This window comes from Nelusetta ayraudi, unplaced genomic scaffold, assembly GCF_046127955.1.
Source record: "Nelusetta ayraudi isolate G7.1 ecotype Tasmania unplaced genomic scaffold, CSIRO-AGI_Nayr_v1 ptg000023l, whole genome shotgun sequence".
NCBI classification, from domain to species: domain Eukaryota; kingdom Metazoa; phylum Chordata; class Actinopteri; order Tetraodontiformes; family Monacanthidae; genus Nelusetta; species Nelusetta ayraudi.
In genome coordinates this window covers 2,125,001-2,152,500 of record NW_027466073.1, presented here as the reverse complement: position 1 = coordinate 2,152,500, position 27,500 = coordinate 2,125,001, and the positions used below count along the sequence as shown (strand labels likewise).

General features: G+C 43.8%; 1 protein-coding gene across 1 annotated transcript in view; it reads right to left on the bottom strand.

Moving 5' to 3' along the window:
• The window catches only part of dpy19l3 (dpy-19 like C-mannosyltransferase 3), a 64,410-nt gene that overhangs the window by 3,727 nt on the left and 33,183 nt on the right, over positions 1-27,500 (bottom strand). The window contains exons 16-18 of the mRNA XM_076028448.1: positions 26,267-26,349; positions 12,005-12,137; positions 1-85 (exon numbers count right to left, since the gene is read on the bottom strand). The exon at positions 1-85 is cut by the window's left edge and continues 74 nt beyond it. Of these exons, the coding sequence (XP_075884563.1) occupies positions 1-85; positions 12,005-12,137; positions 26,267-26,349 (301 nt within the window). The remainder of the gene's footprint in view (positions 86-12,004; positions 12,138-26,266; positions 26,350-27,500) is intronic.

Below are 27,500 nucleotides of genomic sequence, written 5' to 3'. Positions count from 1 at the left end.
TCTCCAGCACCAGGTAGTCAGCGCCGGCGGCCCGGAGGAGGCTGTGCACCTCCTCTGGGGGGCGACAGGCATACACCTGGTACACCTGCACACACAAGCACAACACAACACCTGCAATCACACAACCTTTAGACGGAACTAACAAACAGAAATAACCCCCATCGATACCAGACTCTGACTGACTGAGGAGTGCTGAGGTGGAGATCTAGAGGTCTGATGGACATCAACACTGGAGAATAGACTAGAACATAAGTGTCAAACTCTGGCCCTCAGCCCAAATACGGCCCACAGTATCATTATATTTGGCCCACGAGGCAATACAGAATCAGTACTAGAGCTGGCCTACTGCTAGTATATGGCACAAGTACCTCTAATACTACAAATCCCAGAATGCTCTGCTCAATCAGGACAGGACCTTCTTTGAAAGGATATCATTATTATGACTTTGTCGGTTTATTGGTGTTATTATTTTTTGAAACGTATTATTAGCCAGTGGAAAAAGGACACAGTTTAAATTTAAATCAGATGGATTTAAACTAAAAAAGAGGCATATATTTTAATTAACTTTTTATTTATTTTAATGAGTGTTTTTTTGGGGGGGTATTAGATTTTGCATGTGTGCAATATGAAGTTTCACAGAACCAGTAGAGTACAAGTATTTGCATTTCAGTACACACCAATACCGATACTGAGTACTTAATGAGGCCATTAAACAGGATAGAATGACTTTGTATTTACATTTTTTGTAATATTTTCCCACAGATGTTGTGTTTTTTGAACAACATTCCTCAACAGGTTTTTCTAGAACAAGTTTCACTGCAGTACAAACACACATTTGAATGGTAAAAGGACTGCACTTATATAGCACTTTTCTAGCACCTTTATGGTACCTCAGAACGCTTTACAAAGGCCTGGGTGGCTGCTGCCATGCAAGACACTGCCAACCCCATTGAGAGCAATTTAGGGTTAAGTGTCTTGCCCAAGGACACAACAACGGACAAGGATGGAGCGGGATTTGAACCACCAACCTTTCAGTCACTGGTCAACCCACTCTACCTCCTGAGCCACAGTCGCCACATTTAAGGCAATACTGTCATATGCATACATATACAACTGCTATCGGGGTCGTGGTATCATCGCGCATTTTACGTACGAGTCGAGTACTCTACCCCAGTATCGGTACTGATAACCCATTTGGTTATTGGTGCAACCTTACTTAGAACAGTTCTCATACGAATATCCTAAGATCAATAAGGGTCTTTTTGCCAGTTAGCTGCCATGTTGCACCGCCATATTTTTAAGGAAGCCTGGTGTTGAACAGTCCAGGTGCCTGACAGCAGGTTTGGTATTTAGGGTGAACGATGCTGTCCTCAAATAAACCAACGGAGAAGAAGAAGGTGGACGAGATATCCAGGTTTGGGTGCGCAGGGCCACCGTAGTTCACTGGCAAACTCAGAATGGGGAGAGAGAGTGAAGGACGCTGCAATCTACAATGCAACCACTCTATGTCGCTGTTACTTCTTCAAAATCTCCAAATATTACACACTGGACCTTTAAGGGCTCACTATTATATGTACCTGGCATTGGTACCGGTAGCAGTTCAGATAACCCTGACACTGGCATTGGTTATCAGTACCGATGCGATACCTGGAACTGGTATCGCATCGTATCAACTTTGCTGACAACATGAACTACAGAATGTCTGGCAAGATGAGCAGCAGGTTGCAGGTAATGATGCTGCTGCTGACAGTAGGTTGTGGGTTCAAGTGGAAGGTTGTCACATCTGATCAGAGAGACTTTAGACTGCTCTATTGATCATTCATAAAACCTGGACTGAGTTCTGCTGAAACCTGAGCCGAAGTGATTCTGACAACTGATTCACTGACTTTTTAAATCATCTCAAAAAGTTTTTTTTTGTTTGTTTTTTTTTATAGCTGTGACAGAAAGTGAGGAATAGTTGTCTTGACAATAGGATTCACACAGGCACAACCTCCTCTAACAGTTTAGCTTTGTTTTGTTCTTTCATCCATGATGATGAATCCCAATGAGAGGAAGGGTTCCAAGCTACTGTTGACTCAGGGGCCGTTTACACGAATCCAGGGTTTCACTGAAACCGCACATTTTCGAAACCGCATTCGAAAAAAACGAGTTTACACAAAACCGTATTCAAAGAGAGCAGCAGCAGCGACAGCAGCAGAGCAGCAGCAGCAGTGGTTTCGGCCACGGGCGGTAAGGCCGTGTCCCTGCCAGCGTAAGCAGCAACGTCCACCGCGGAGCTGCCTCGACTGCCCTAGCGGTGGAGTTGCCCCACCTGCGCAAGCCACGTTGCCAGCGGCGACGATCAACATCAGGCCTCGGGCGATGGAGCAGTAATCACGCGGCCTCTGGCGGTGGAACACCATCACAAGCAGCGCTAATCAAAGTCGGTTTTGGACCGACGGAGCTGTCATCACCGGTCATCGGACGGCGAAACCGCCTCGCCAGCACAGGCGGCGGTGTTCAACACCGAGCCCCGGCTGGAGGAGCTGCCCCACCTACGCAAGCGGCGGTAAACAACACCGGGCCTCGGCCGGAGGAGCTGTCATAACTGGGCCACCGGCGACAGAGCTCCACCACAAGCGCAAAACGGTGGTGTTCAACACCTGGCCCCAGGCGGAGGAGCAGCCACAACTACTCCCACCGGCGATCGTTCAACACCGGCCACAAGCGGTGGAGTTGCCCCACCTGCGCAAGCCACGGTGCCAGCGGCGGCGATCAACATCCGGCCTCGGCCGACGGAGCAGCCATCGCGGGGCATCTGGCGGTGGAACCGCCACACCATCACAAGCGGCGCCACTCAAGGTCGATTCTGGACCGATGGAGCTGTCATCACCGGGCATCGGACGGCGAAACCGCCTCACCAGCAAAGGCGGCGGTGTTCAACACCGGGCCCCGCCCGGAGGAGCTGCCCACCAGCGCAAGCCACGGTGCCAGCGGCGGCAATCAACATCAGGCCTCGGCCGACGGAGCTGCCCCATCAGCGCAAGCGGCAGCGAACAACACCGGGCCTCGGCTGGAGGAGCTGCCCCTGCTAGTGTAGCGGCGCGGCGGCGTCCGTCACCAAGCCTCGGGCAGCGGGGCGGCCTCCTCGATCCCCAGCAGCGGCGTTCATCGTCAGGCCTCAGGCCTCAGGCTGTGAGGCTGACAGCCTCTGCCAGCACCAGCATAGGCCGGTAACCCCTGGAGGCGTTCAAAATGCCAACCAGAGGCTCAAAGACCGAGGCAAAGACGGATGAGGAGTTTGTGCCTCTTTCACAGGTAAGCGAATTGCTTCAGCAGCAGAAGGAGATGTTTTTAGCCCTGCTACAACAACAAAGTGACACCTTCAGAGGCTTTGTGAGAGATATTATGGACTCAACCAACACAAGACTAGATACATTATCCAGAGAGTTACAGGATATCAAAACAAGCCTGCAATTTACACAAAAAGAAGTAGATGACATTAAAAAGGACAGTGTTAAACAAACAGAGCGGTGTAATTCAACCCAGAATGACCTATACAAAATGTGCGACAGTCTCCTGACAGTCACAGACAAAATGGAATATCTGGAGGGTCAATCACGGCGTAAGAACTTGATAATCGATGGCATTGCGGAATCACCAGGTGAGACCTGGGCTGAAGCAGAAGTAAAGGTGAGAAAGCTTTTCAATGAAAAATTACAGCTTCATCAGGCATTTGAAATGGAGGAGGCTCATCGCACTGGGAAACCTGGTAGCGGAAGACCAAGGCCGATTGTTGTAAAACTCCTTAAATATAGAGACAAACTATCAATTCTCCAGCACACCAAGAAATTTGCTGAAGAAATACCGGAGTCGGCGTCACCAGGCTGTGCTATTAATAGAAATATTAGCTCATTGTTCCTGAAACCTGTCTGTGAGAAAGACGTTCTAGATATCATTAATAACTGCAAAAACAAAACTTCAAAGGATTCTGATGACATTGACATGCAAATAGTTAAAATAGCAAGTAAGGGTATCTTGGGACCACTAACCCATATCTGTAATCTCTCATTTCAAACTGGACAATTTCCTCACAAAATGAAAACAGCCTAAGTGATACCAATGTACAAAAGCGGTGATAAACATCTATTTACAAACTACAGGCCAATTTCACTGCTCCCACAATTTTCAAAAGTTCTAGAAAAACTGTTTGCGGACAGGCTAAACAACTTCCTTGACAAGCATACATTACTCTCTGACAACCAATAGGGCTTCCGAGCTAACCGGTCAACATCTCTAGCTTTAACAGACCTCACAGAGTCAATCGCTTATGCAATAGACAATAAAAAGATTGCCATTGGCGCATTTATAGATCTTAAAAAAGCTTTTGATACAATAAATCATGATATATTAATAACAAAATTAGAACAGTCTGGAATACGGGGGATAGCCCTGAACTGGTTAAGGAGTTACTTGGATAAAAGGCAGCAGTTTGTTTTTATGAACGGTCAAAGGTACCTGGACATTGTTTGTGGTGTACCCCAGGGATCAGTTTTGGGGCCAGTGCTATTCAAAATATATATATATAAACGATGTCTGCAATATATCTAAATTATTAAAATGTGTCCTTTTCGCTGATGACACTACTGTACTGGTCACCGGGGATAATCTTGAGCAACTGCTCTCTACATTAAAAATAGAGATTAGTAAATTGAAACAATGGTTTGATAAAAACAAGTTATCTATAAATCTAAATAAAACTAAATATATGATATGTGGAAATTACAATAAAAACTATAATTTTGAATTTCAGATAGAAGACGTTAGCCTAGAAAGAGTACGTGAAATAAAGTTCCTGGGGGTTGTAATAGACGACAAAATTTGCTGGAAATCCCACATCAAGCACGTTGAAGCTAAAATATCCCGTTGTATTGCAGTCCTCTCAAAGGTCAAATATTTCCTGAACGGTCAATCACTCCGTATACTATATATCTCATTACTGCTACCATACTTAGACTACTGTTCTGAGATATGGGGACACACATTTAAAACCACGTTGCAACCGTCGTGCATTTTACAGAAGAGAGCCATTAGAGTCATCCACAACACGCACTTCCAAGAATCCACCAATCCGTTATTTATTCAGTCCAAAATTCTCAAATTCCCTGATTTAGTTGAATATAAAACGGTGCAGGTAATGTACAGAGCAAGGAACAACATGTTACCTCACAACATCCAGCGACTGTTCTCCGACAGAGATGGGAGTTACAGGCTCAGGGGACAACACAATCTAAAAGTTTGTACTATACACTCAACTAAAAGAAGCTTCTGCATTTCAATAATTGGGGTTAAACTATGGAATGGTCTGAACCTGGACACCAAAGAATGTAAAAACTTGGCACTATTTAAGATAAAATACAAAAATATTATATTCAGTAGGTACAACGTATATACTTAATTTAGTTCACCAGCTTGTATATTTATTTAAGTTAGGGGGTAGGTACATATCAGTTTTTTAACTTCTTCCTACCCCTTTTCGAGCATGACCAATATTATTTTGATGTATATTTCACTGATGTTTGATTGCTTACTCCATTATTATTTTTTTATATATGTTTTTCTTTAAGTTTTCTTTCATATGTTTTGGGGTTTCTATCCCTTTTTTTTAAAAATTATTATTACTTTTCCATGTTCGAAATAAATAAACAAATCAAATCAAATCAAAAGAAATTCCAGTTTACACGAATACGCTGGAAATGACTGAAAACGATGTAGTACCCATGCCCGGCCTGGTGTGGCGCCACGAGTTTACTACCTGAAGGTGGAGGAGGAAGAAGAACACCTGAAGCACGCTGACAACAAGCGCCACAGAGAATAGAAAGAGAGATCGCTCGTGAAAAGACGGTGGAGCATTTTCGAAAAAATGCGGTTTCGGTCTGTGCGTTTTCAGTGAAACGCCGGCTTCGTGTACACGCAAGGCCGAACTGCATAAATATTTGTGTGGTTTCAGTGAATCCCGTATTCGCGTAAACGGCCCCTCAGACAACACATGGGCTGCTGTTCAGTATCAGAACGCTGGCTTCTAATGGTTGTTGCTGGTATCAGTTCAACGCTTACAGTTGTTTTGCCGAGCAGCCAAACAGCTCAACAGCCGAGACTTTTCTTTTTCATGTAGGGGACTGTTTATGACAAACTCCCTGCTAAACTACAAAAAAGAAAAAAACGCTGATAAAAAACAACTGTGCTCTCTGCATCTGGAGGCAGATGAGAAGCAGTCACTTCAGTTTGAGTGCGATTGTGTGGCTGATTGTGTTTGCTCTGCAAGCAAGAAGAAAGAATGATGGGATGTCCGAAGCCCCAGACAAACAAAAACAAAATCTTCCCCTGAGCCACACTGTTGTTCCAATGTTGCAGTCAACACTCTGAGGCTCCACGGCCATTTGCTGATGTCGACACACAAACACACACTCAGGCTCTGCAGGCGCGAGCTACAAGAAACAGTAATCACAAAAAACAACCCCAGATTTAATGACTGTTTGTCTAGAAGCACCACGCATACAATTTAGTTTTCTTTTAAAAACCACTGTGTGTATATAATAAAAAAAATAGCCAAATCTTCTCCAATTCAACAGGTTTTGCATCGGGGCAATGTGCACTTGTTTTTCATTAAAAAAAATATATATATATATATATATATATATATATATATACAGTACATATATATATATATATATATATATATATATATATACATATATATATACATACATACATACATACATACATATATATATATATATACATACATATATAAAAATATATACATATATATATACATATATATATATACATATATACATATATATATATACACATATATATATACATATATACATATATATATATATACACATATATATGGAGAGAGAGAGAGTGAGTATATACTGTATATAGATATGTATATATACGACATAGAGTGGTTGCATTTGACATTTCATTGTTGGCAACTAGGCTTGAGTATCGAAATCGGTATTTTTTGGGGTATCGCACCATCACGCTGCACCGATGGGCAAGAAAACTCAAGACAGCATGGCCAGCCGTAAGCGTTCGAAAGTGTGGCTATATTTCACCAGCATAGATTGAGACAGCGCTCGTTGCAACCTTTGCGACAGCATTAAGAGAGCTCCCAGAGGAAACACTTCAAATTATAGGAAGCACCTCATCAAGCACAATATATATTTAAACGCAGAAGACTGTGAAGTGTTTGATAGTCTGAGGATGAACCCTGCCTCCTCTCAGTCTTCAAATGAGGACAACTCTGCAAGTGTTTTCACATCGAGTGAAGCGTCGGCTTCAACATCGTCAGGTAACTAACATTATCTAATTTGCTAACTTGAGCATTCTCTTTGTTAGATAGTTACCACTTACCAGCATTGGCTAGTTCATTCCAAACGGGGCTACTGTAGTTATGCTAAGCTAAGCTGCTGGCTGTGATAGCTTAGCTTTAGTTTTAGCTTAGCTTGCTAGGAGCCCCGTTTAGAAAGAGGAGCTAAACATAACTGTAAATGTTGTAATACATTATCACCAGCTCTTGTGTTGTTCATTATGACAAACTGGGGTCATCTTAATTCATACTTTTCAACACTATGACTCCTGCTTCCATTTCTAGGTCACCGTAACGGGACAGGCAAACAGTCAGAGACGCCATTCACTTTGGCCAAGAAGGCAGCTCTCCCTCAGCTGAAAAAGTAGAGTGCCACAGTGCACTCACTGTGTTTGTTGTGAAGGGTACTTTTCTACTGTGGAGACTCCATGGTTCAGGTAAATTATTAATGCATGAATTAAATGAGCGATTTGTGTGATTAATATGAAGTAAAAATAAATCTGTTCTTAATAAAAGAACTGTTGAAATTAAGAAGTTTTGACTTGTTTTCACTTATTCTTTCAACTTAAAAAAAAAAGTATCGAAATAGTTATCGTTTGGTACCGAGTATCGATTCCCAGGTATCGAAAAAAGTATCGTATCGATTCAAAAGTGAAAGGTACCCAACCCTATTGGCAACCTGCGCCGGGGGAAGCAAAATGCTCCCCTGTGGCCGCAAGGGCTTATGGGGGGAACTTTGTTGTTGATTTACGTTGCATGTTGTTGTTTAGTGCGACGTGACACGTGCAGCAGCTGCTCTCGGCTCTCTTTACGGAATGTCGTGCATTGAGGCCAGAGGTGTCGTGAACAGCTGCGGGATCGGATCGGAAAGTTACTTCTGTACATTCCGATATCCGATACTGTAATTTCATCCAATATCGGATGGGCGCATCTCTTATGTGGTAGTTTTAAAGCAGCTCTAGGTAACTTGAACTCATTACTACCCCCTGCTGGTTGAGAACCGCAAATACTCTTTGCCGGTGTCGTAAAGAGGAAAAATACCAGGGTTTGTTGACACAGCCGGCATACTGAAGAATCGCTTGGAAATGTGTCCACCAACAAAGTAAAGTAACATGCGTTACATGTTTGTTTGTTTGTTTTAAATATTGTTATATTGTTCTTTTGAACGTGACAGACAACTACAATTACACAAACAAGGATAGTGTATTGCTTAGACAGACGGCAGTGTTTTGCACTTGGTTCGCATCATTCTCGTCGATGAAAATTGCTTGGAAATGATGTGGTGTATAATGGCTATAATATTACAACAGGTTATAAACTCCTGTAGCTGTAATGCCTACAACAACTGTTCAGACGACGAAACGTCGCATTGATTCGGTGGAAATGGTGAAGTGACGAAGTAAACACGCTGCAGCGCTAGTTTTTTGATGTGGGAGAAAACATTGGTGGCCAGTGTTCTGAGTTGTTGGCCACTTTTGGCTGTAGAATCATTCTGCCGCGGAAGGATGGTGTCGTTCACGCCAGACTTGAAGCGGCGCGCACCTCCGTGGCCAGTTCGCGCCGTGCACCGATCGTTTCGGTGTCTGGTCTATTTTGTGCGCGAGCCGCGAGCGAAAAAGCCAAAGGACAATGAACAATTATCGAGCGCTGATGAAACGTCATCGAAGACCTTTGCATCAGTACTTGATATACGCAGCGACTGGCGTGATATTATGACTTTGCGCACGTAACACTCAACGTCATCTCCGTGCGGCAGGTAAAAAAGGTGGTGATGTCGCGGGTGTCCCAATTCCATTGCAAGCCTATCGGTGCAGTGCCGATCAGAGCCGATTATTACCCGGGTCCCTTGCAGGGTTGTTTGACGCGTTATGTCGCGCTTCAGCGCGGCTCGGCGAGCCTGCTCCACTGCCACCAAATGCCAATTAGTAGCGGGACTTCACTGCGTTTTTTGACCAGTGGAGCAGGGGCTATAGTCGCCAAGCTGGAGCGCTCGTAAGTGTTCAGGAAAAACGCCAATATGAAATGCAACAGACATTGACAATAACTTTGTAGCAAACGTTCAACACTTTTATTACTTAGTTTTTCATTGAGGTTACTTATTGGGTTCCATTTCGTCATTTTACAATCTTATGTATTTGTAATAGTGGTGTGTAAGACTGCCTCTGAATTCACGTGTGACGTTGCTGTAAAGTGGTTCGTCCGGCGTGTCGGGTCGCGCTTGAAAGTTACGCAGTGCAGTTACAGCCGGCACAACCCCCCTCTCGCTGCCGAGGCGGCACCATTGATCCTGTTAATCGTTTATTTACCACTTTAACTGAGTTTGTCCTGACTGTGTGTGTGTGTATACATATATATATATATATATATATATATATATATATATGTGTGTGTGTGTGTATATATGATCCACACTGTGGACGGTACCAGGAATATGTGTCTCTCTCTCTGCAGCTTCTGTGACGTCTTAACAAACTGGACCCTCCATCCATCTCTCACTATGTGGAGTGCTCAGTTCTCAGGCTCCAGTTTCTTATTTTCTTTTTGTTTTTCCCTCCCCCTCAGTGTGACTGACCAAGCTATTACACTTTGTACTGGCTGCATTCTGTGAGCCTTGTTTATTCACAGGAAGGCAATAGCTGCTGACCAGCCACAGGAGGTTCCTGCTTTTCTCACAACACCAGGCAGGAGAGCAGATGGAGGCCAGGTGAGGAGGTTTGAGGCCACAGGTTGTTATGGCGACAGCGATTGCTTTTTCTGACCAGAGAGAAAGAGCTCATCTGGAAATACAGAATGAAAATAAAAAGGAACAAAAAGAGGAAAAATAAGTTGTTGGTTGCTCCTGCTGCTGTGCAGGCTCGCAAATCATCTTGTAACTACACTGAACAAAAATATAAACGCAACACTTGTTTTTGCCCCCCTTTTTCATGAGCTGAACTCAAAAATCAAAACATTTTTCTTTATACTCAAAATAACCATTTCTCTCAAACATTGTTCACAAATCTGAGATCTAAATCTGAGATTATCTGAGATAACCCATCCCACCTCACAGGTGTGGCATGCTGATTAGGCAGCATGATGATTATTGCTCAGGTGTGTTTTAGGCTGGCTACAATAAAAGGCCACTCTGAAATGTGCAGTTTTGCTTCACTGGGGTGGTCTGGAGGGGTCCGAAAACCAGTCAGTATCTGATGTGACCACCATTTGCATCACGCAGTCCAACACATCTCCTTCGTATAGAGTTGATTAGATTGTTGATTGTGGCCTGCGGAATGTTGGTCCACTCCTCTTCAATGGCTGTACGAAGTTGCTGAATATTGACAAGAAGTGGAACATGCTGTTGGATTTTGTGAACATTTGAGAGAGATGGCTATTTTGAGCATATTGAAAAAGTTTTCGATCTTTGAGTTCAGCTCAAGAAAATTCGGAGCATAAACAGAAATGTTGTGTTTATATATTTTTGTCCAGTGTACATATGCTGTTTTGGGTTGGTGCTGGACCAGGATGGTATGGGAACACGACCTTTGACTCCTGGATGATGCCATAAATGTGATTCATTTGTCAAGGAAATCAATTGAATTCAAACGTAATTTATATAGCACTTTTCATACAGGAAAAATGCAACTGCTGCGCTGAGATAATATTTTGGCACGTTCAATTGTTTATGAAATATGCATGTGGAGAAAATGTGAAAAATGTAAGCACATATTTCCATCCTTTCAAATTCTAAAAGAGAGACATTTAGCATTGAACAGAAATATATGCGACTGAAAATAAAATATAAATGCCCTGATGGTGCTGATGTTGGTGATTTATTCCATCCTGCTGCTTCAGCCTCGGCACAAACATCCCAAATTGGTTTTGAAACTGAAAAAACATGATCAGTTTTCATCACCCAGGATGGAAGTGAAGATTATTTCTGTCTGGAAAATATCAGGACAGTTCCAGAAACTGAGAGGACAACTTCAAGTGACGGAGGCCTGCTCAGTTTTTCATTTGATAAAATTTGTGACAAAACAAATCATTTTAGCCGACTGGAGACTCGTACAAAGAAATAATGCATTGACATTTATTGAAAAAAATAATGTCTGAATCTATGTGTTAGTTATCTGGTTTACAAAAAATGATGTAATAATAATAATAATAATGATAATAATAATAATAATAATAATAATATCTTTGCCTTTAGTCTATGAATATTTTTTTGCACTATATTGTTGATGTAATAATGCAAATTTCCCAGAAGTGGGATAAATAAAGGATTCTATTCTATTAAGGGACATAATGATGCATTGGATGTTCTATTCATAAACCAAAAAAGGAATTTCAAATGCAGAGCAAAACTCACCAGCAGACTGGATCACAATGAAATGAAGTTTCTGGCCTTCATTAAATAGACAGAAATGAAGACTGGCTGCCTTCACACCAGCTGAGGAGACAGTTTCCTCCAGCCAACTAGACCTGTGAGCATCTCCTCTAGTTCTAGTCCCCATATTCTGCCCAGACGCAGTAATGACTTCTTCTAATGGCCCACTCCGCCCCCATGGACACCCCCTGGACCTCACCACCTCTAACAAGCCCACACTGACGCTGCTGACTCTCGTATCTACAGTGTTTTGGTGGTCTCGCAGCAGCCCACAGTACCTGCCTGGTCCTCTCCCGCAGCTGCTTGTCTTCGTAGTGGGGGTGGTTGGTGAGCACTCGGCCGGTGCACAGCTTGATGGCGGCCAGAAGCTGCATGCTGCCTGCAAACACAGCGTGCTGAGGGGTGTTGGAGCTGCCGACACAGAGAGAGAGGGAGAGAGAGAGAGAAGATGATGAAAAAGAGGAGGACAGGAGGAGGACATGGCAGACACGGTGTATGAGCCCAGGCGTGGGCAAGCTACGGCCCGGGGGCCCATATGCAGCCCATTAAACCTTTTAATCCAGCCCGCCGGCATTTATTATAATTCATTTTATAATTTTATAAATAAAAATTATATTAACGCTAAGTCATAAAATAGCTGTATTTCATCCATTTTTCAGTGTTTTAAGCGTCATTCCACTAAAGAGCTAAATACCGTGGGACTTCAAAGACACAGATTTTGTTGGAACTTCATTTTCAAGGGCCTATGAGGTGGGCACCAAAACACTCCATCCATCTTCTCCTGCTCTGGCCCCTCTGTCAAATTTTAGACCACCTTGTGGCCCGCCAGTCAAAAAGTTGGCCCACTGCTGGTCGAGACAGTCCAGGGTTGGTTCTAGGTTGTTCTAGGGTGGTTCCGGGTGGTTCCCCATTTGCATACAGTGAGTGGGACACTGATGGAGCCTCACTGATCTGTGCGGAGAAATGATCTTCAAGGGCAGACTCCTACTAAAAGCAATGTCAATGTGGCCGCGGGTTCAAGGCTACTGATATAAAAGATTGGCAGCCACTAGGACAAGTTAAACACACAGCAACACACCAAGAGGTGTCTCCTCCATCATGTTCACCCCCAGGGCATTTTTAATCTAAGAGGACAGTGATGGGAGGGACGATGCTTATTGCTGCAGCTGAGAAGAACACTACAGCCGCTGACACTCAGATTAGATAGTGGGCTCAGAAAACACATATCGAAGCAATGCAATCAGGAACGTTTGTGACCTCATGAGAGAGTTTACGAGGAGTGAACAAGTGTTGTATATAAGTGATTGAAAAGAAAATGGTCAAAGACGAAAACAAATACTAAAAACAAACTAAATCAAAACATTATTGCCAAGAACCATAAAAGCATATCTACCCAAATATAAAAACAAAATAAAAACAAAAAACGTGCTATCAATTACAAAATATGTCACTTAGTGACAGTGTGTCATAGATTCATCATAGTTTCATTAATGAAAAATAATACATTTGATTAGAACCATTTCTTTAGGTTTGTTACCAGCATTTGTCACATTTCAGTCCACTTGGAGTGAGGGCTCAGTGTCTGAAAAAATGGGAAAATTATCAATAATACTAATCTACCTAATTTATCTAAAATATCTATATCTATTAATTAATATATCTATCTGTGTAAGCACAGAAATGATGGCCACACTGAAAAATGCTGAATATGTATGGGTATAATTTCAAATTTAAAAAATAATAATGAACTAACCTAAACTAAAGGCTGTTAATGTTTAGCACATTTGAGTATGAGCATTTTTGTTTTTTTGTTGGCAAAGATTCCCAACTGCCATTCATGTTGCAGTCCAAGCTTCATGCAGGCCCTAAAATAGGAAGGTTCACCCCCCCCCCCCCCCCCCCCGCAAACCTTTGACCGACACACCGGAGCAGGAACAGTTCCTCCTGAGTGTCTGATCCACATCGGATCGGCTCCTTATGATCACACATTAACAAACTCCCATCATCTGCCATCTATAATTAAATAGCCTTGACATTAATCAGATTAGTCAACCAGTGGAATAAAGCAAGAGTTTACTCGCCCCTCCCGATCCATACAGATTCATCTCAGTGTAATTAGCCCAGCTGCTAGGCCTCACTCTCAGTCACAACCAGGGAAACAGGGAAACTCCAGGCAGCTCCCTCTCAGCTTAATGGGATGATCCCCCCCCCCCTCCGCCTCCTTATCGCAGCTACTCTCTAATCTGTTTAATAGGATTAGAGCAATATTGGGTAGTTATCTAAGAATGGCAAAAAAACACATCTGACTCTTTTAATGCTGCTCAAGCGATGATGATGATGGTGATGACGATGATGGTGAAGAAGAAGGGATGAAAAATGTTTGATTTCAATTATGAGTCATTCATCGTAGATGTGAGCCACCAGTGACCAGCCATGGAGCCATTTGCAATGTGTTTCCCTGCAGTTTGGGCCTTTAATCCTGCCAGGAAACTACCTAAGTGGTGCGCACGCATTACACACACACATACATACACAAGTTTCTCTGTATTTGGGGCACGTTACGGTGACGGTGACAAAGGGCCAAGCCCACCCGCCTTTAATTTAACTCCCTCCTATTTATTTATTTATTTTTTCCATTTTTTTCTTAGAAACACTAAAAAAAATCAAATCAGTCAGCTGGCCTCTGACTGGTTGACCACACAGTGATGTCACATGTTACATTAAAGTACTCAATCAGGACCCTCTAGTCCTGAACAACATTCTGACTCAGAAGAAAGTACAAAAGTCAAGCTCAAGACAATACAATGAAAGTTATTTTGCATTTGGATTCGCTTTTACTGGGGAACCCACCGAGCCGATTCTGTTATGCCTGGTGTGCGGGGAAAAGCTGTCCAAAAGTGCCAAGGTTTCAAGCAAACTTAAACGTCATCTCCAAATTAATTGGAGGGAACAGAGCTATTTCAGCTCGGCTCCCTTTATCCACAACATACCTATGTGAGCTGGGCTTTTCAAGTAATAAAGACTAAAAAAAAGAGAGCGACTCAGAGCAGTTGAAGAAGCTCTTCGTATCTCTCCTCAGTTCTTGCAAGAATATCAGCTTTGTGTTCAAACAGGGACAGATTTCATACTGAGTCAGTAAATTGAGATTACAGTTTCATTCTCTTTCATTAAATGCGTTTTTTGACATATTTATTTGGTGATGTGCCGTGTGATTTTTTTTTAATGTAAAATATGTGCCGTTAGAAATTGTTGGCTTCACATACAACGCCAGGGGAACCAAATGAAGAGTGGGGGCATCACAAGAGCTATTGGGACCAAACACTGTCACTTCCGTTTTCTTTTCATTGAAGTTTAAAAAATGTAAAGCCATCCAGACTTTAATGCCATCAAGACAAGCTAAAAGTGGTTTTCAATATAAGGCATCTTTCTTTTTCAGTGGCACATTTATATATTTTGGCTGCCATCAGCATAAAAATGGAAACCATGCTTTCAAAGAATGTAACCCAGAGGAAGTAACTATAGAGAGAATAGCAAGGGCCCGAGGATTGAGCCCTGTGGAACCCCATAAGAGAGAGGAGCAGTGCGGGACTCAGAGCCAGCGAGGCTAACACACATGGTTCTGTCTGTCCGCCAGATAGAACCTAAACCACTCCAGAGCACTACCACAAATGCCCCACAAGGTGCTGCAACCCAGTTATGAAAATATTGTGGTACACTGTGTCAAATGCAGCACTCAAGTCCAGTAGGACAAGAATCATATAATCCCCAGAATCATTTGCCAAGTGGATGTCATTAAAAACCCTTAATTAAAGCTGACGTTGAGCTGTGCAGGTTTTAAAACCACACTGAAAGACCTCCAGAAAATCATGCTTATCCAGATATGATTTAAGCTGTAAAGCTGTCGATTTTTGAGAAAAATGGCAGCTTGGAGATGGGCCTGAAATTAGCAAACACAGTGTGATCAAGCCTGGGTTTTTTAAAGCAACGGTTTCACTACTGCACGTTTGAAACTTAAAGGGACAACACCTGAAGATAAGCCGCTGTTTATAATGGCAAGAACTCATTTTTATATACAAGAGAAAACCTCCTTAAAATGCTTGCTTAATGTGGCAACCACATCTTCTAAAAGTGACAAAAAAATATCAAACTTTTCAAACATGAATTGACAAGGGAATGGACCAGAGGAGTCAGAAGCAGGAGTTGGGATGAGAGCCCTTGTGGTAACAACTTTGTCAATAAAAAAATGCAGGAACTTATTGCACAACTCGGGGGAAGCTTCCAGACAGGCAGACTGAGGGACATTTAGGACAGAGTCAATGATTGTAAATAGCACAAGAGTCGTGACGATTGGATACAATTATATCCGACAGGTATTCTCTTTTTGCCTCTTTAACAGTCTTCTGGTAGCACTGCAAACAGTCCTTTAAGATTTGAAATGAACACTGTAGCTTGTCCTTCAACTTGCGTTCAGCTTTGCTTTATATGCTGCTTTAGGTGACATAAGGAAAATGTACAACTCTGTGTGGCTGAAGGATAAGGAAGTCTATGTCCATCGATCCCAGGGTCAACACTCGTGACAAGCCTGCCGGAAGCATCACTCAGGTTACCATGAGGGGAAACAGCAAACCTGCCTCAGTTCACCTCCATGGTTGCAGAACGGCGGGTTCTGATGGAGGACTGTTACGTTGATGACATTCTCACATCAAACAACAACCTTGAGACCCAACTACCTAATTCAAACAACCAATGGAGTGGAAAAGATCCTGAAAGCAGGCGGCTTCTCCCTCAAACCGTTGGTCTTGACGGGCCAAAGTGGGAGGCAGAGTGAAGCAACCAACTCTGAAGGTGGATCAACTGAACCCAGAACCCTGATACTCCCCAACCAGATGCGTGATGAGGAGAGTAAAGCACTCGGAGTTGGTTATGAATTCTGAATTTGATAAACTCTGTTCTCAAAGAGGCAAGGGAAGATGAGAACAGGGCTGGACCTAAAGGAGGATGAGATCAGACGCAGCACTCCTGACCCCTTAACTCAACGCATGTTCCTAAGTCAGACTATCGGCTTCTATGACCCAATTAGTCTTGCCTCTCCAGCCAAGCAAAAGGGCATGATGCTCATTAGAGACTCCTATCAAGAAGCAGAAAGAGGCCACCTGGCTAAGGACACGTGGGTCGACCCACTTTCACCACGTCTTCGGGAGGCATCAATAAAACTCTTTGAGAAGTATGTGAGGCTAAGCCACATTAGGTTTAAACTGAGGCCCACGTCCCGTGGAGCCGTAGGCGCCCAGTATGGATTACATTTTCCGATGGAAGCGAGGCCTCCTATGGAGCTGTTCTTTACCTCCGGAGGGAGACAGTGGAAAAGGGTGTCGTCGTGACACTGGTAGAGTCAAAGGCCAAGCCAACTACTCTTGACCAAAAAGGTGACATGATAAAGGCAGAGTTATGCGGAGCTGTCTTCGCTACCCGTCTGAAAAGGTACTGCCACATCCAAATTGATCACTTGACCCATTTTGTAGACAGTCAACCATCTTGGGAGCCAACCAGAAGGACAGCTATAGCTATGGCTATCAAACGTTCTTTTCAAATTGCATTGGCGAAATCCAGAGGGCCTGGCCAGTAGACGACTGGAAATGGGTCAAGGGAAAGCTAAATATTGCTGATGTTATCATGAGAGGCGCAACTCCTGAGGAGCTTGCAGAAAGTTCAGTGTGGCAGGAAGGCCCTGCTTTCCTCAAGATGCCAGAGTCAGACTGCCAGCAACGTAACCACCTCCGTTGTTGCAGACATTAAAAGCCTTCAGAGAAAACTGTTCTTAGCTGCAATAACCAGAGCCCAGTCCAGATCCAGCCCAAACAATGCTGATATCAAAACAGATTCCAACAATGAAACCTGCAGCAAAAAAAGTGAAGAGTTCATCTTGTGCACATTGCGGGTCCCCGGAAGTTTAGCTCACTCACAAGGTTGTGCGGAACCATTGCCTTGGTAAGAAGAGCTGTGGAAATTTGATTGAATGGCTACTTCTAGGTTCCAGCTGCAGGTCCAACAAAGTGGGAGGAGACCCCAAAGCTCTCTGCAAGTAAAAGAGCAGCTGCCTTCCAGGATCTGGTTCTTGCAGCCCAAAATGGTGTGGAGTTCCATGACACGACCTTGGTCCGCTTGGTGGCCTTGAAAGACAAGAACACGGGGCTCTTACTCTGCAGAGGAAGGGTTCAGAGCTGGAACGAAGAAGGAGCAGCTGTATTAGGCAACCTGTCCTTGGAAGGTTGCATTTCTACTCCCTAGGAGGACTGTTTAGATAACACACATTCCAACTCTGGCCAGTAACTTTCCCATCCCTTCACCTTTTATGTTATAATTGCCTCTTTGTTCTCCTTATATGGAATGTGCCTGATGATGAGACCTGCGGGTATAAGGAGGTGATGTTCTAACTATCCTTGGAGAGATTGTGAGAGCTTCTGCGCATCTGGACACACAACCTCCCTGGGCTTTCTAGACGCCTGTTTGATTTCTGACTTCTTTGTAATAAACCAGTATTCATGCAATCAATTCGGTGTCAACGAGGATTCCTTCAACATCCGCACTTCACTGCTGCAACCTGAAGAATCCACCATACAACTCTTCTGGCAATAGAAGTGCATGAGGAAAATCATGGAGGTGTCACCTCCACTCTTTTACAAACAAGAAGGAAGGCCTGGATTATACAAGGACAAAGAGCTGTCAAAAAAGTTTTGAACAACTGTGTCACCTGTCAGAAGCGGAGGACCAAGATATGCCAACAAGTAATGAGTGACCTCCCACTAGAGCGCACCCAAAGAGCCAAGTCGTTCGAGTACATAACCCTGGATTTATTTGGCCACTTTGTAGTGAAGGATGCTGTGAAAAAGAGGGCCAGTAAGAAGGTCCGGGCATTGTGTTGTATGGTCTCAAGAGCTGCCCATGCAAATCTCACTGACAATCTATTTTCAGAAAGCTTCCTCTAATCGTACTCCCCTTTTGTGGCGCTGAGGGGGCATCCGAGGAAACTATGGTCCGATAGAGTTACAAACTTTGTTGGCGCCAAGCCAGCTCTGCTTAAACTGCACAAACAGTTAGATGGCCTGCATCCCTCAGCCATTAAAGATATTGCTGCCAAAAAAGGAACCGAATGGGAGTGGAAGTTCAACCCGGCTGATTCCCCCATTGAAACGAAGCAGCTGAGGCCACTGTGAAATTAATCAAGAGAGCTCTCATTAGCCTGGGTGGAGTAATGGGGTCACTCACATGGGGAGAGTTCCAAACCTTACTCTACCAAGCAGCCAACTTGATGATTGTACAGCAGATTACTAAAGTACACCTGAGTCCGATTATGATCGGAGTTTGAGAACTCCGATTGGAATCGGAGAACTCCGACTAAGACACCCATATTATAATGATGTAATATGACAACCGAAAAGCAGCTGACCAGCTGAAAAGACTCACTCCACCCCTTAGTGTTGGGAGGAGGACATGTTCCCGTCAATAATTCGAATTTCTCAGCTGCATGTATACGGGGACAAGGTGAGAACTCCGATTGGACGAGAAAACCGAATTATTGCTTATTCCGATTAAGCTCTGCATGTAAACCCGAGTGTTCCATATCTTTAGCTTTTAGTTTTAACCACCTTATTTTAGAGGATCGTTGTTGGACTATAAATTCTTGGAATTAAGTGAGTGGGTGACTGAGGCTGTGTGAGTCAAATGCAGTGATTTATTTTAATGTGACAAGAATAAACCTTTATATTTACATCCCGCTCTGTAAGGAAGGGTGGGTTCAGCGTGTGCGACTCATTTGCCGCCTGGACGCAGAGTGGCGAGGGTCTCCTGAGGGTCTCCTCTGCTCCTCTCCTGACTGCAGCTGCCCAAGACTGCCGCGCAACGCACGGCTCGACTCTCGAGGCTGTGACCGCCTGTGACTATTTTGGGGTGGCGGAGGGACTCGCGGCAGCACCCGCTGCTCGCTGACGACATGAACAGCTGAGGAACAATACGTGCTTTAATGTCGGTCTCCAAATACCATAAAAGTCTCCAATAACACCAGGAAAAGTCGCCAGATTTGTCGCGAGTCGCTTTTGACAAAAAGAAAAAAACAAATTGCCACAGGGAGTTGGAAAGTCGCCAGATTTAGCAAGAAAGTTGCCAAGTTGGCAACACTGCTATGCTGAGTCGACAAAGACATTTTGGGGCAATGAGGGTAGCCAATAGGAAATGTGAGTGGCTGTACTTGGCCGACTTGCTCAGCACCAGTATTAAGTTTGTTTGCGAAGCAGAAACAATATTGTGACATTAAGTGGACACATTTAGAACAGCAGTTTCCTTTCTTGAAAAAACAGTTTTTATACTACAGCTGGGTGATATAAAAAAAAAATCCCATATTTTCTTTCACAAGAAAATCAGATTTACGATTGAGATCAATTTATGTCCACCCGACATAAAATCAGGCCATGACTATCACAGGCCAGTGGCAAATCATAACTTCAAATAGGGTTTCAAAAAAGTATATGGTTCACATAGTTTGAACTGCTTTGTTACAAATAGACATTAGAAATAAGCTGAATATTGAGATTGTATCAAAGTCTTTTAATTTAACATACTTTTTACACAATAATCAATAAAGTGCAGGATTGATGGCTTTTACAAAGGAATTCATCAATATAGCTGAAAAGAACAAGCGATCCTGATTCATAGCCTACTCTATGCAAGACACGCAGCCAGTACACAGTTGTTGTGAAATGGTTGCACAATGGTATTGCCTGCAGCTATGTAGATTACGGTTTTGAACGCAAACTCTATGGAAACGAACGTGAATCTGCATCGGAAATAAAGTTATGTTCAATACAACTCAGAAACACGGGAAACCCCGTTCCACATCGATTCAAAATGGGATGCACCATTCCATCGTCAAATACAGGACAATTCTGTAATTTAAGGGGCAACTCTAATGTGCACCATATCTGTTGCAATCTGTGATCTGCGATGTGCGAGTGATCTAATGTTGGGCAACCTGCCGGTGGGACTCCGGTCAGCTGGCCCCACCGATGTGGGATTGTGTCCCACGTTGAGCCATATTTCATTTGCTATTTCAGACTCAACACCAATCTGGCAAGGGCAGTATAAACACAAACCATAGGCCAAGGAAGACACCACCATGAACACCATTGAAGGCCTTTTGGCTTCAGAGATTTTGGAACTGCCCGATTCCCAGTGGAACATGCCAATTCTGCCATTCGAGAACCAAGGGACAGGCAGATATCTTATGGCACATGATTTGCATCGCATTAATGCAATTGTGACCACGGCCACGGTCCCAGTACCAAACCCCTACACCGCAATGTCAGCATTAGGCCAAAACACAAGTGGTTTATATGTGTAGATCTAGTCAATGCAATTTTCTGTCTCCCTCTAGATTCTGAGCTCCATGACATTTTCTCACTAATCTATAAGAACAAGCCTGAAAGTGAATGGCATTTGGCGGGGGCCCCGACGGCCGGCCGGATCTCCCACCCGGTCCTATAGGTGCTTTCCTGGAAGAGGCCTATGGACTAACACACGGTACCTAACGCATTGGTGGCATCTATTTCCACCAGCCATGATTGAGAATTACATCAAAGAATGTTCAATGTGTTCTCAGTACAATGTAAAGTCAACAATTCGACCATATGAGGGCAAGTTTCCAGTTACACTAATGGCAGGGCAAGACATCATAATAGACTACACAGACATGATTGATAGTGTCAATGGGTTCCGATACCTCCTGGTGGCAGTAAACGCATACACTTGCTGGCCAGAGGCGGTTCCTACAAAAGCAGAAGATGTGAAAACAGCAATAAAGTTTCTCGTCAATCAATACATCCATACACGGTTTCCCCAGAAGAATTAGATCTGACAATGTCACTCATTTTAAAAGATCTCCAAGAAGAAGAGAAGGCATTAGGCCTCAAACACACATTGGCACTGTTTAACACCCTCAATCACAAGGCAAGGTGGAAAGAATGAATCGAATCCTGCAGAGCAATTGGCAAGATTTGCGATGACAGTGGTATGGAATGGACACAGGCGCTACCAAAAGCCTTGAGCTCTGTCAGCTCTTGGGCAGGATTCACCCCTTTGAGCTTCAGCGGGGTGTTCCCTTTCCGGGACCAGGAGCAGACAATCCATTGGCAAGTCCAGCACTGTTTCTGACATATAAGCCTTATTTTGACCAAACTAAGAGCGACTCTCTCAGTCTTCATTTGACAGGAAGACCCAGAAGATCTTGCTTGGCAGGATAGCTATAGGTCCTACAAAAAGGCCCTGTGTATGAGTAAAACTACCTATTATTCTGCTCTTTTTGATGCCAATACAAATAATTCTAAATTCCTTTACAATACCATAACTAAGCTGACAAGAAACTGTAATTGTGTTGAGCCCTCTATCTCTATTGGTCTGTCTAGTGATGACTTCATGATTTATTTCCTACATAAAGTAGCAAATATTAGAAATGAGATTCACCATTCCTCTTCAATCCCTGGCCCCATAGAAGACCAGCTTGAACATAGCAACGCTCGTACTCATCTTGAGAGTTTTAAGCAAATTGGACTCTCTGAATCTCATCTCCCCTGCAAACTCGACCACTAGTCTGTTGGACCCAATCCCAACTAAACTTTTAAAGGAGGTATCAACATTACCTAATGTTGTTATACTTAGAATAATCAGTCATTATCCACAGGTTTTGTCCCTCAATCCTTCAAGGTTGCTATAATTACACCCCTTATTAAAAGACCTAATGTGGACACAAGTGTCCTATCCAATTATAAGCCAATCTCAAACCTTCCGTTTCTGTCTAAGATTTTAGGGAAAATAGTTACCAGACAGCTCAATGACTATTTACATGGCAACAATCTATTTGAGGTGTTTCAGTTAGGAATAATCACAGTACCGAGACTGCATTGCTATAGGTGAATAATGATCTCCTGATGGCCTTTGACAGTGGTCTTCTTTCTATTTCAGTTCCTCTAGATCTCAGTGCTGCATTTGATACAGTTGACCACAGCATTATTCTTAGAAGACTTGAGGACGTTATTGGCATTAAAGGTCAAGCCTTAAATTGGTTTAGATCTTATTTGTCTGACTGCATTCAATTTCTGCATGTTCATAATCACTCATCAGAACAGCACATCAGTTAGTTGAATTAGAAACTTGCTTAAGTGACATCAAAATTGAACAACGTTCAATACCAGTAAAACTGAGGTTATTATTGTGGACCCAAGGGGGCTTAGAGACAAAATTTGCAATGGTAAAATTAGCTTAAGCAATAAAAAAAAAAATCCCCCAATGACGCTGTAAAAGACCTGACATTCGACTCCCATATTCAGAACATAGCAAGGACAGTTTTTGTCCATTTCAGAAATGACATTTCTTGTCTTTCAAAGATAAAAAATAAAATAAAATAAATCATCCGTGCCGTTGTTACTTCTAGATTAGATTACTGTAATTCCATATTATCTGGGGGCCCAAAATCTTCAGTTAGGACCTTACAATTAACACAAACTGCTGCTACTCATCTACTAACTGGAACTGGGAGGAGGCAACTCATTACACCAGTTTTAGCATCTTTACATTGGCTTCCAGTTAAATCTAGAATTGAATTTAAGATTCTGCTAATAACTTACAAAGCTCTTCACTCTCAGGCTCCTTCCTACATTGAAGAATTTATTGAACCTTATTATCCTCCAAGAGCCCTTTGCTCCTTGTCTCTAAAATGAATCAGGAGGTAGAAGTTTTAGCTTTTTGGCTCCTTTACTTTGGAACCATCTCCTGGCCTCGGTTCGGGAGCCGGACACGGTCATTTAACGGTTTATTTAAGAGTAGACTTAAGACCTTCCTCTTCAATAAAGCTTACAGTTAGAATCAACTCAATGTCAGTTAAGCTTCTATAGGCCTAGACCGCTGACTCTGCGCATGTGGAGCTTCTATCACTTTTTCCTCTCCACCTGAACTACTTATTATTGGCATGATACTGCCGCAGTCTCTGTGCATCCCTGGCAGGTGATGACCACGACAGCAGGAGCTGGAGAGTGCAGTCCTGGGAGTCTTGGTGCCATCGCTTCATCTTTGCCGCCAGGATGGGGACCTAGGACTTGATTTAGCGGCGGATCATTGGCCATGATGGACTCTTGCCCTCCCGAAGTAAGTGCACAGACAAGCACATTCTACATGGACAGCAGCTGTACCACCCCACCACTTAACATTTAGGCCTATTTAAATTTTAAAATGGTTTGATGCATACGACACAACAACATCTATTTATATTTGAATTATTTATTCTTTTATATCTACAGTACATCTGTATTGTGAGAGCTTTGCTGTTAACCCTGCAACTCACTCTGGCCTGTCTGCCACTCTAGTTACTTCTAACTCTCACGGTAGCACTTACTCTGCGGGCCCAGTTGTTTTTTTCTCTGATTGTACAAAGCGCTTTGAGACGCCTTTGGATCTGATTTAGCGCTGTACAAATAAAAATTGATTGATTGATTGATTGATTGATTGACACTGATTGTATGTGTGTCAACCAGCCGCTTCACAGCCAAGGCACTAAAAGTACTGCATGGGACATAAATACTGTGAGCACACAGCACTTTGATAAATAAATAAAAATAAAAGACCCTCGGGTCTCTGCATGAGGATCATCTTTGTTATCATAATATCTGCATGGTCTGGTTTTGTGGTGCAGGGAAAGTGTTCTAAAGTGGCCCACTCCGATAAGGAACCAAAATAATTAAACAAAAATAATAATGATCACATCCCTGATGAGATGCAAGCACACATACACACGCACACACAAATGTTCAAACACAGAAACACGCAGAGCAGCCACACAAAACAACAGTCATTTCAAACCACAGCGCCATCTCTGGCAGCATCAGGACAATGCTCCTGATTGGACAGCCCAGCCACAGAGGCCCCGAGGTGGGGAGAGGCTCCGCCAACGGCTGGGCCCCCCTCTAATACCACCAGGTCTCCATGGTGGAGACTCTGTCACCTCTCATTACTCGTCAGAAGGCTTCTCCAACAAACCAGCACCATGACACAGTAGGTGTCGACACGCAGACACACAACACAACACAACGCAACCCAACACACACCCACACACAACACAACACAACACACATGCGACACGCCGGTTCAGGGGAACCTGTCTGCCCTGACGGAACGTTTGCCGCGGGCTGATGGACGGCTGGGAGAGGTGGCTGGTCGCATGCCTGTCAGTCCTTTCCATTAAGGATATCGAAGATGTCTACCTATTCGGATCAATGATAACAGGCTTTCTGCTGATTGTATTTTTCATTTTCCTGGTTTATCAACAAATTCAGCAGACAAGGGCAGCGGTCCATGGCCCCCAAAGGCTGCCCCTTATGATTTTGGAGGTCGGTAAAACTGTTGGCACTCAGACTGTGGCGATTTCAGAACTGAAAGCGGAGCTGAAAGCAGAGCTGAAAGCAGAGCTGAAAGCAGAACTTTCTGATCTGAAGCATGATGTGTCATCGTGGAGAGAAGCTTTTGGCATTGCAAAGGAGACCAGATGGACATTCAGGGTAGTCGATGTCTATTGGAATGCGACTACTCGAACTAACTCAAACAATCCCAATCCGTAATTCGGCCTCCCTCTGCATCGGCCTTGGCAAAGGCCGCTGCTGGAACAACTCCTCCAGGAGATCGCAGCAGTATGACGCTCTGAACTTCCTCCCTCCCCCCTTTCCTCATGGACACCTGCGGATTGTTGACTTTGTCTGGGGCACAATCAGGGACGTCTCCCCAGCAACTTCTGTGTTATCGCCATGACATCCTGCGGAACGAGGCACCAAGATTGGGGCGTTGGGCGAAGTGACTCTCTGGGGCCTGCGCACACACATCCATGGAACACTTGCACACACGCACATACGCACGCACCCCCCTCAAACCCATCCAACGCTTTCGCCGCGTCATCCCACAGTGCGGTGGGCGGGGTCCGTGTGACGGCACCTCAATGGCTGCAGCTGGCGGCTGGCTGCCTCCACTGGAGCAAACCCCAATCCCCCTTCACCCTCCTCCTTTGCAATATATTGAGTCTCTATGTTTGCAACGTTTTATATGTGCCTGTGTTGCTGAGGTTTTTTTTTCCAGTCTCACACTGTATTCCCTCCCAGGAACATCGTTTGAGAGTGGCTTTTTTTCTCCTCCTCTCCCCTTCTGTTCTCCCCTTTCTGCCCCCCACTGTAAATGCTCAATCCTGCGGTCCTGTCTTTACCATGTCCTATTGTATTTGTGCTGCATATGTCTGGACGGGGATTGCACAATTTCGTTGTACACGTTCACGTGTTAAAAAGACAATAAAGTCTACCTACCTATGAGCAGATCAGGGATGTCAGGCAAAGTAAAACCTGATTGGAGGGAAACTCGCTAATCACGTCTGCCTCCGTTTGATTTGTGCTATGCATTCGTTAGCACGGCTGCGTGTGTGTGTGTGTGTGTGTGTGTGTGTGTGTGTGTGTGCATGCTACCTGATCCAGGTCATCAGCTCCACCGTGTCTGGGTCGTAGAACTCCCTCATCTCTGACAGCTCCTCCATCAGCTTGGGCCAGAACTAGGAAGTGCCACAGAGACAGCTGAGTGTTAGTGAGCAGTCCAGGGGGCTCATGTGCAAAAGATGCATACGCACAAAGACTTGTCGTACGTCCGATTCCACGTTCACATTCACATGTACAAAAAGGGACTTGACTGTCAACACACATTTCCATGTGTGTTGATTTACTGTACATCAAATCTCTGACTGGCACATGTACATTTCTGTACTTGTTGATCCATTTGCAACATTTGCTGGTTGTGTTGGGAAACAATTACTGGAGCAATTTTAAATAGGCTTTTAAGAACAACACATTCATTTATATCAATCAGTACAACTCGGAAAAATGTAAATATCTCCATAACTGAACAAATTAATTAATGGACTTCACTAGTGTAGTATCTGAACCCGCTGCTGCCTTCCTATGCATGTGACACCATTTGATACATGGCAGGATGTGAACTCGCAAGCTGCCTACCTCCCAAAAAGGTGACTTATTGTTCATGTATGGTTTTGTTATTATCACTGTTATCAGATTAGACCAGATGGCCATTAGGGGTGTAACTATGAATGCATACATTCCCCATATCCTGGATCTTCCTCCTGTTCTTGTTGGGAGGTATAAAAGGTGATGCGAGCAAAGCATCATTGGAGTTGCTCACATCTGGCCCAGAGACATCCCCAGGCTTTCCATGGTGCCTGTCTGACTTTTGACTTCTTTGAAATAAACTAGTTTTTATCCAACTAAGTCTGTGTCAGTGAAGACTCCTTCAACATCTACATCACCTGAATCCACCAGAAGAATTCACCACACTAGTCTGTAGTTCTACGTTCGCCCATGGTACAGTTTCATAATCTTTTCAGTTTTTAATACGTGAAACTGTAAAAATCCACACGCGCGGCATTTAAAAAATGGCGGTTTTGGTCTTTCGTGAGAGACTGCCTTTGGCTTTCGTCAAAACTCTTACCCAATCAGTGCCCTGCACGTTGCTACGTCACCCATACGGTGTCAGCTCTGCTGGCTTCGAACCCCAAGGAGGCAGGTACCAAAATCGTAACCCCTGGGACCGTGCTGGGACCCGTGGAAATGCGTCAATACCGACCCGTACCATACCGAGATGTTACCGAGGGCTCCTGTGGGTAAATCTCCGCTCCGACAGTCTGTGGTGCCA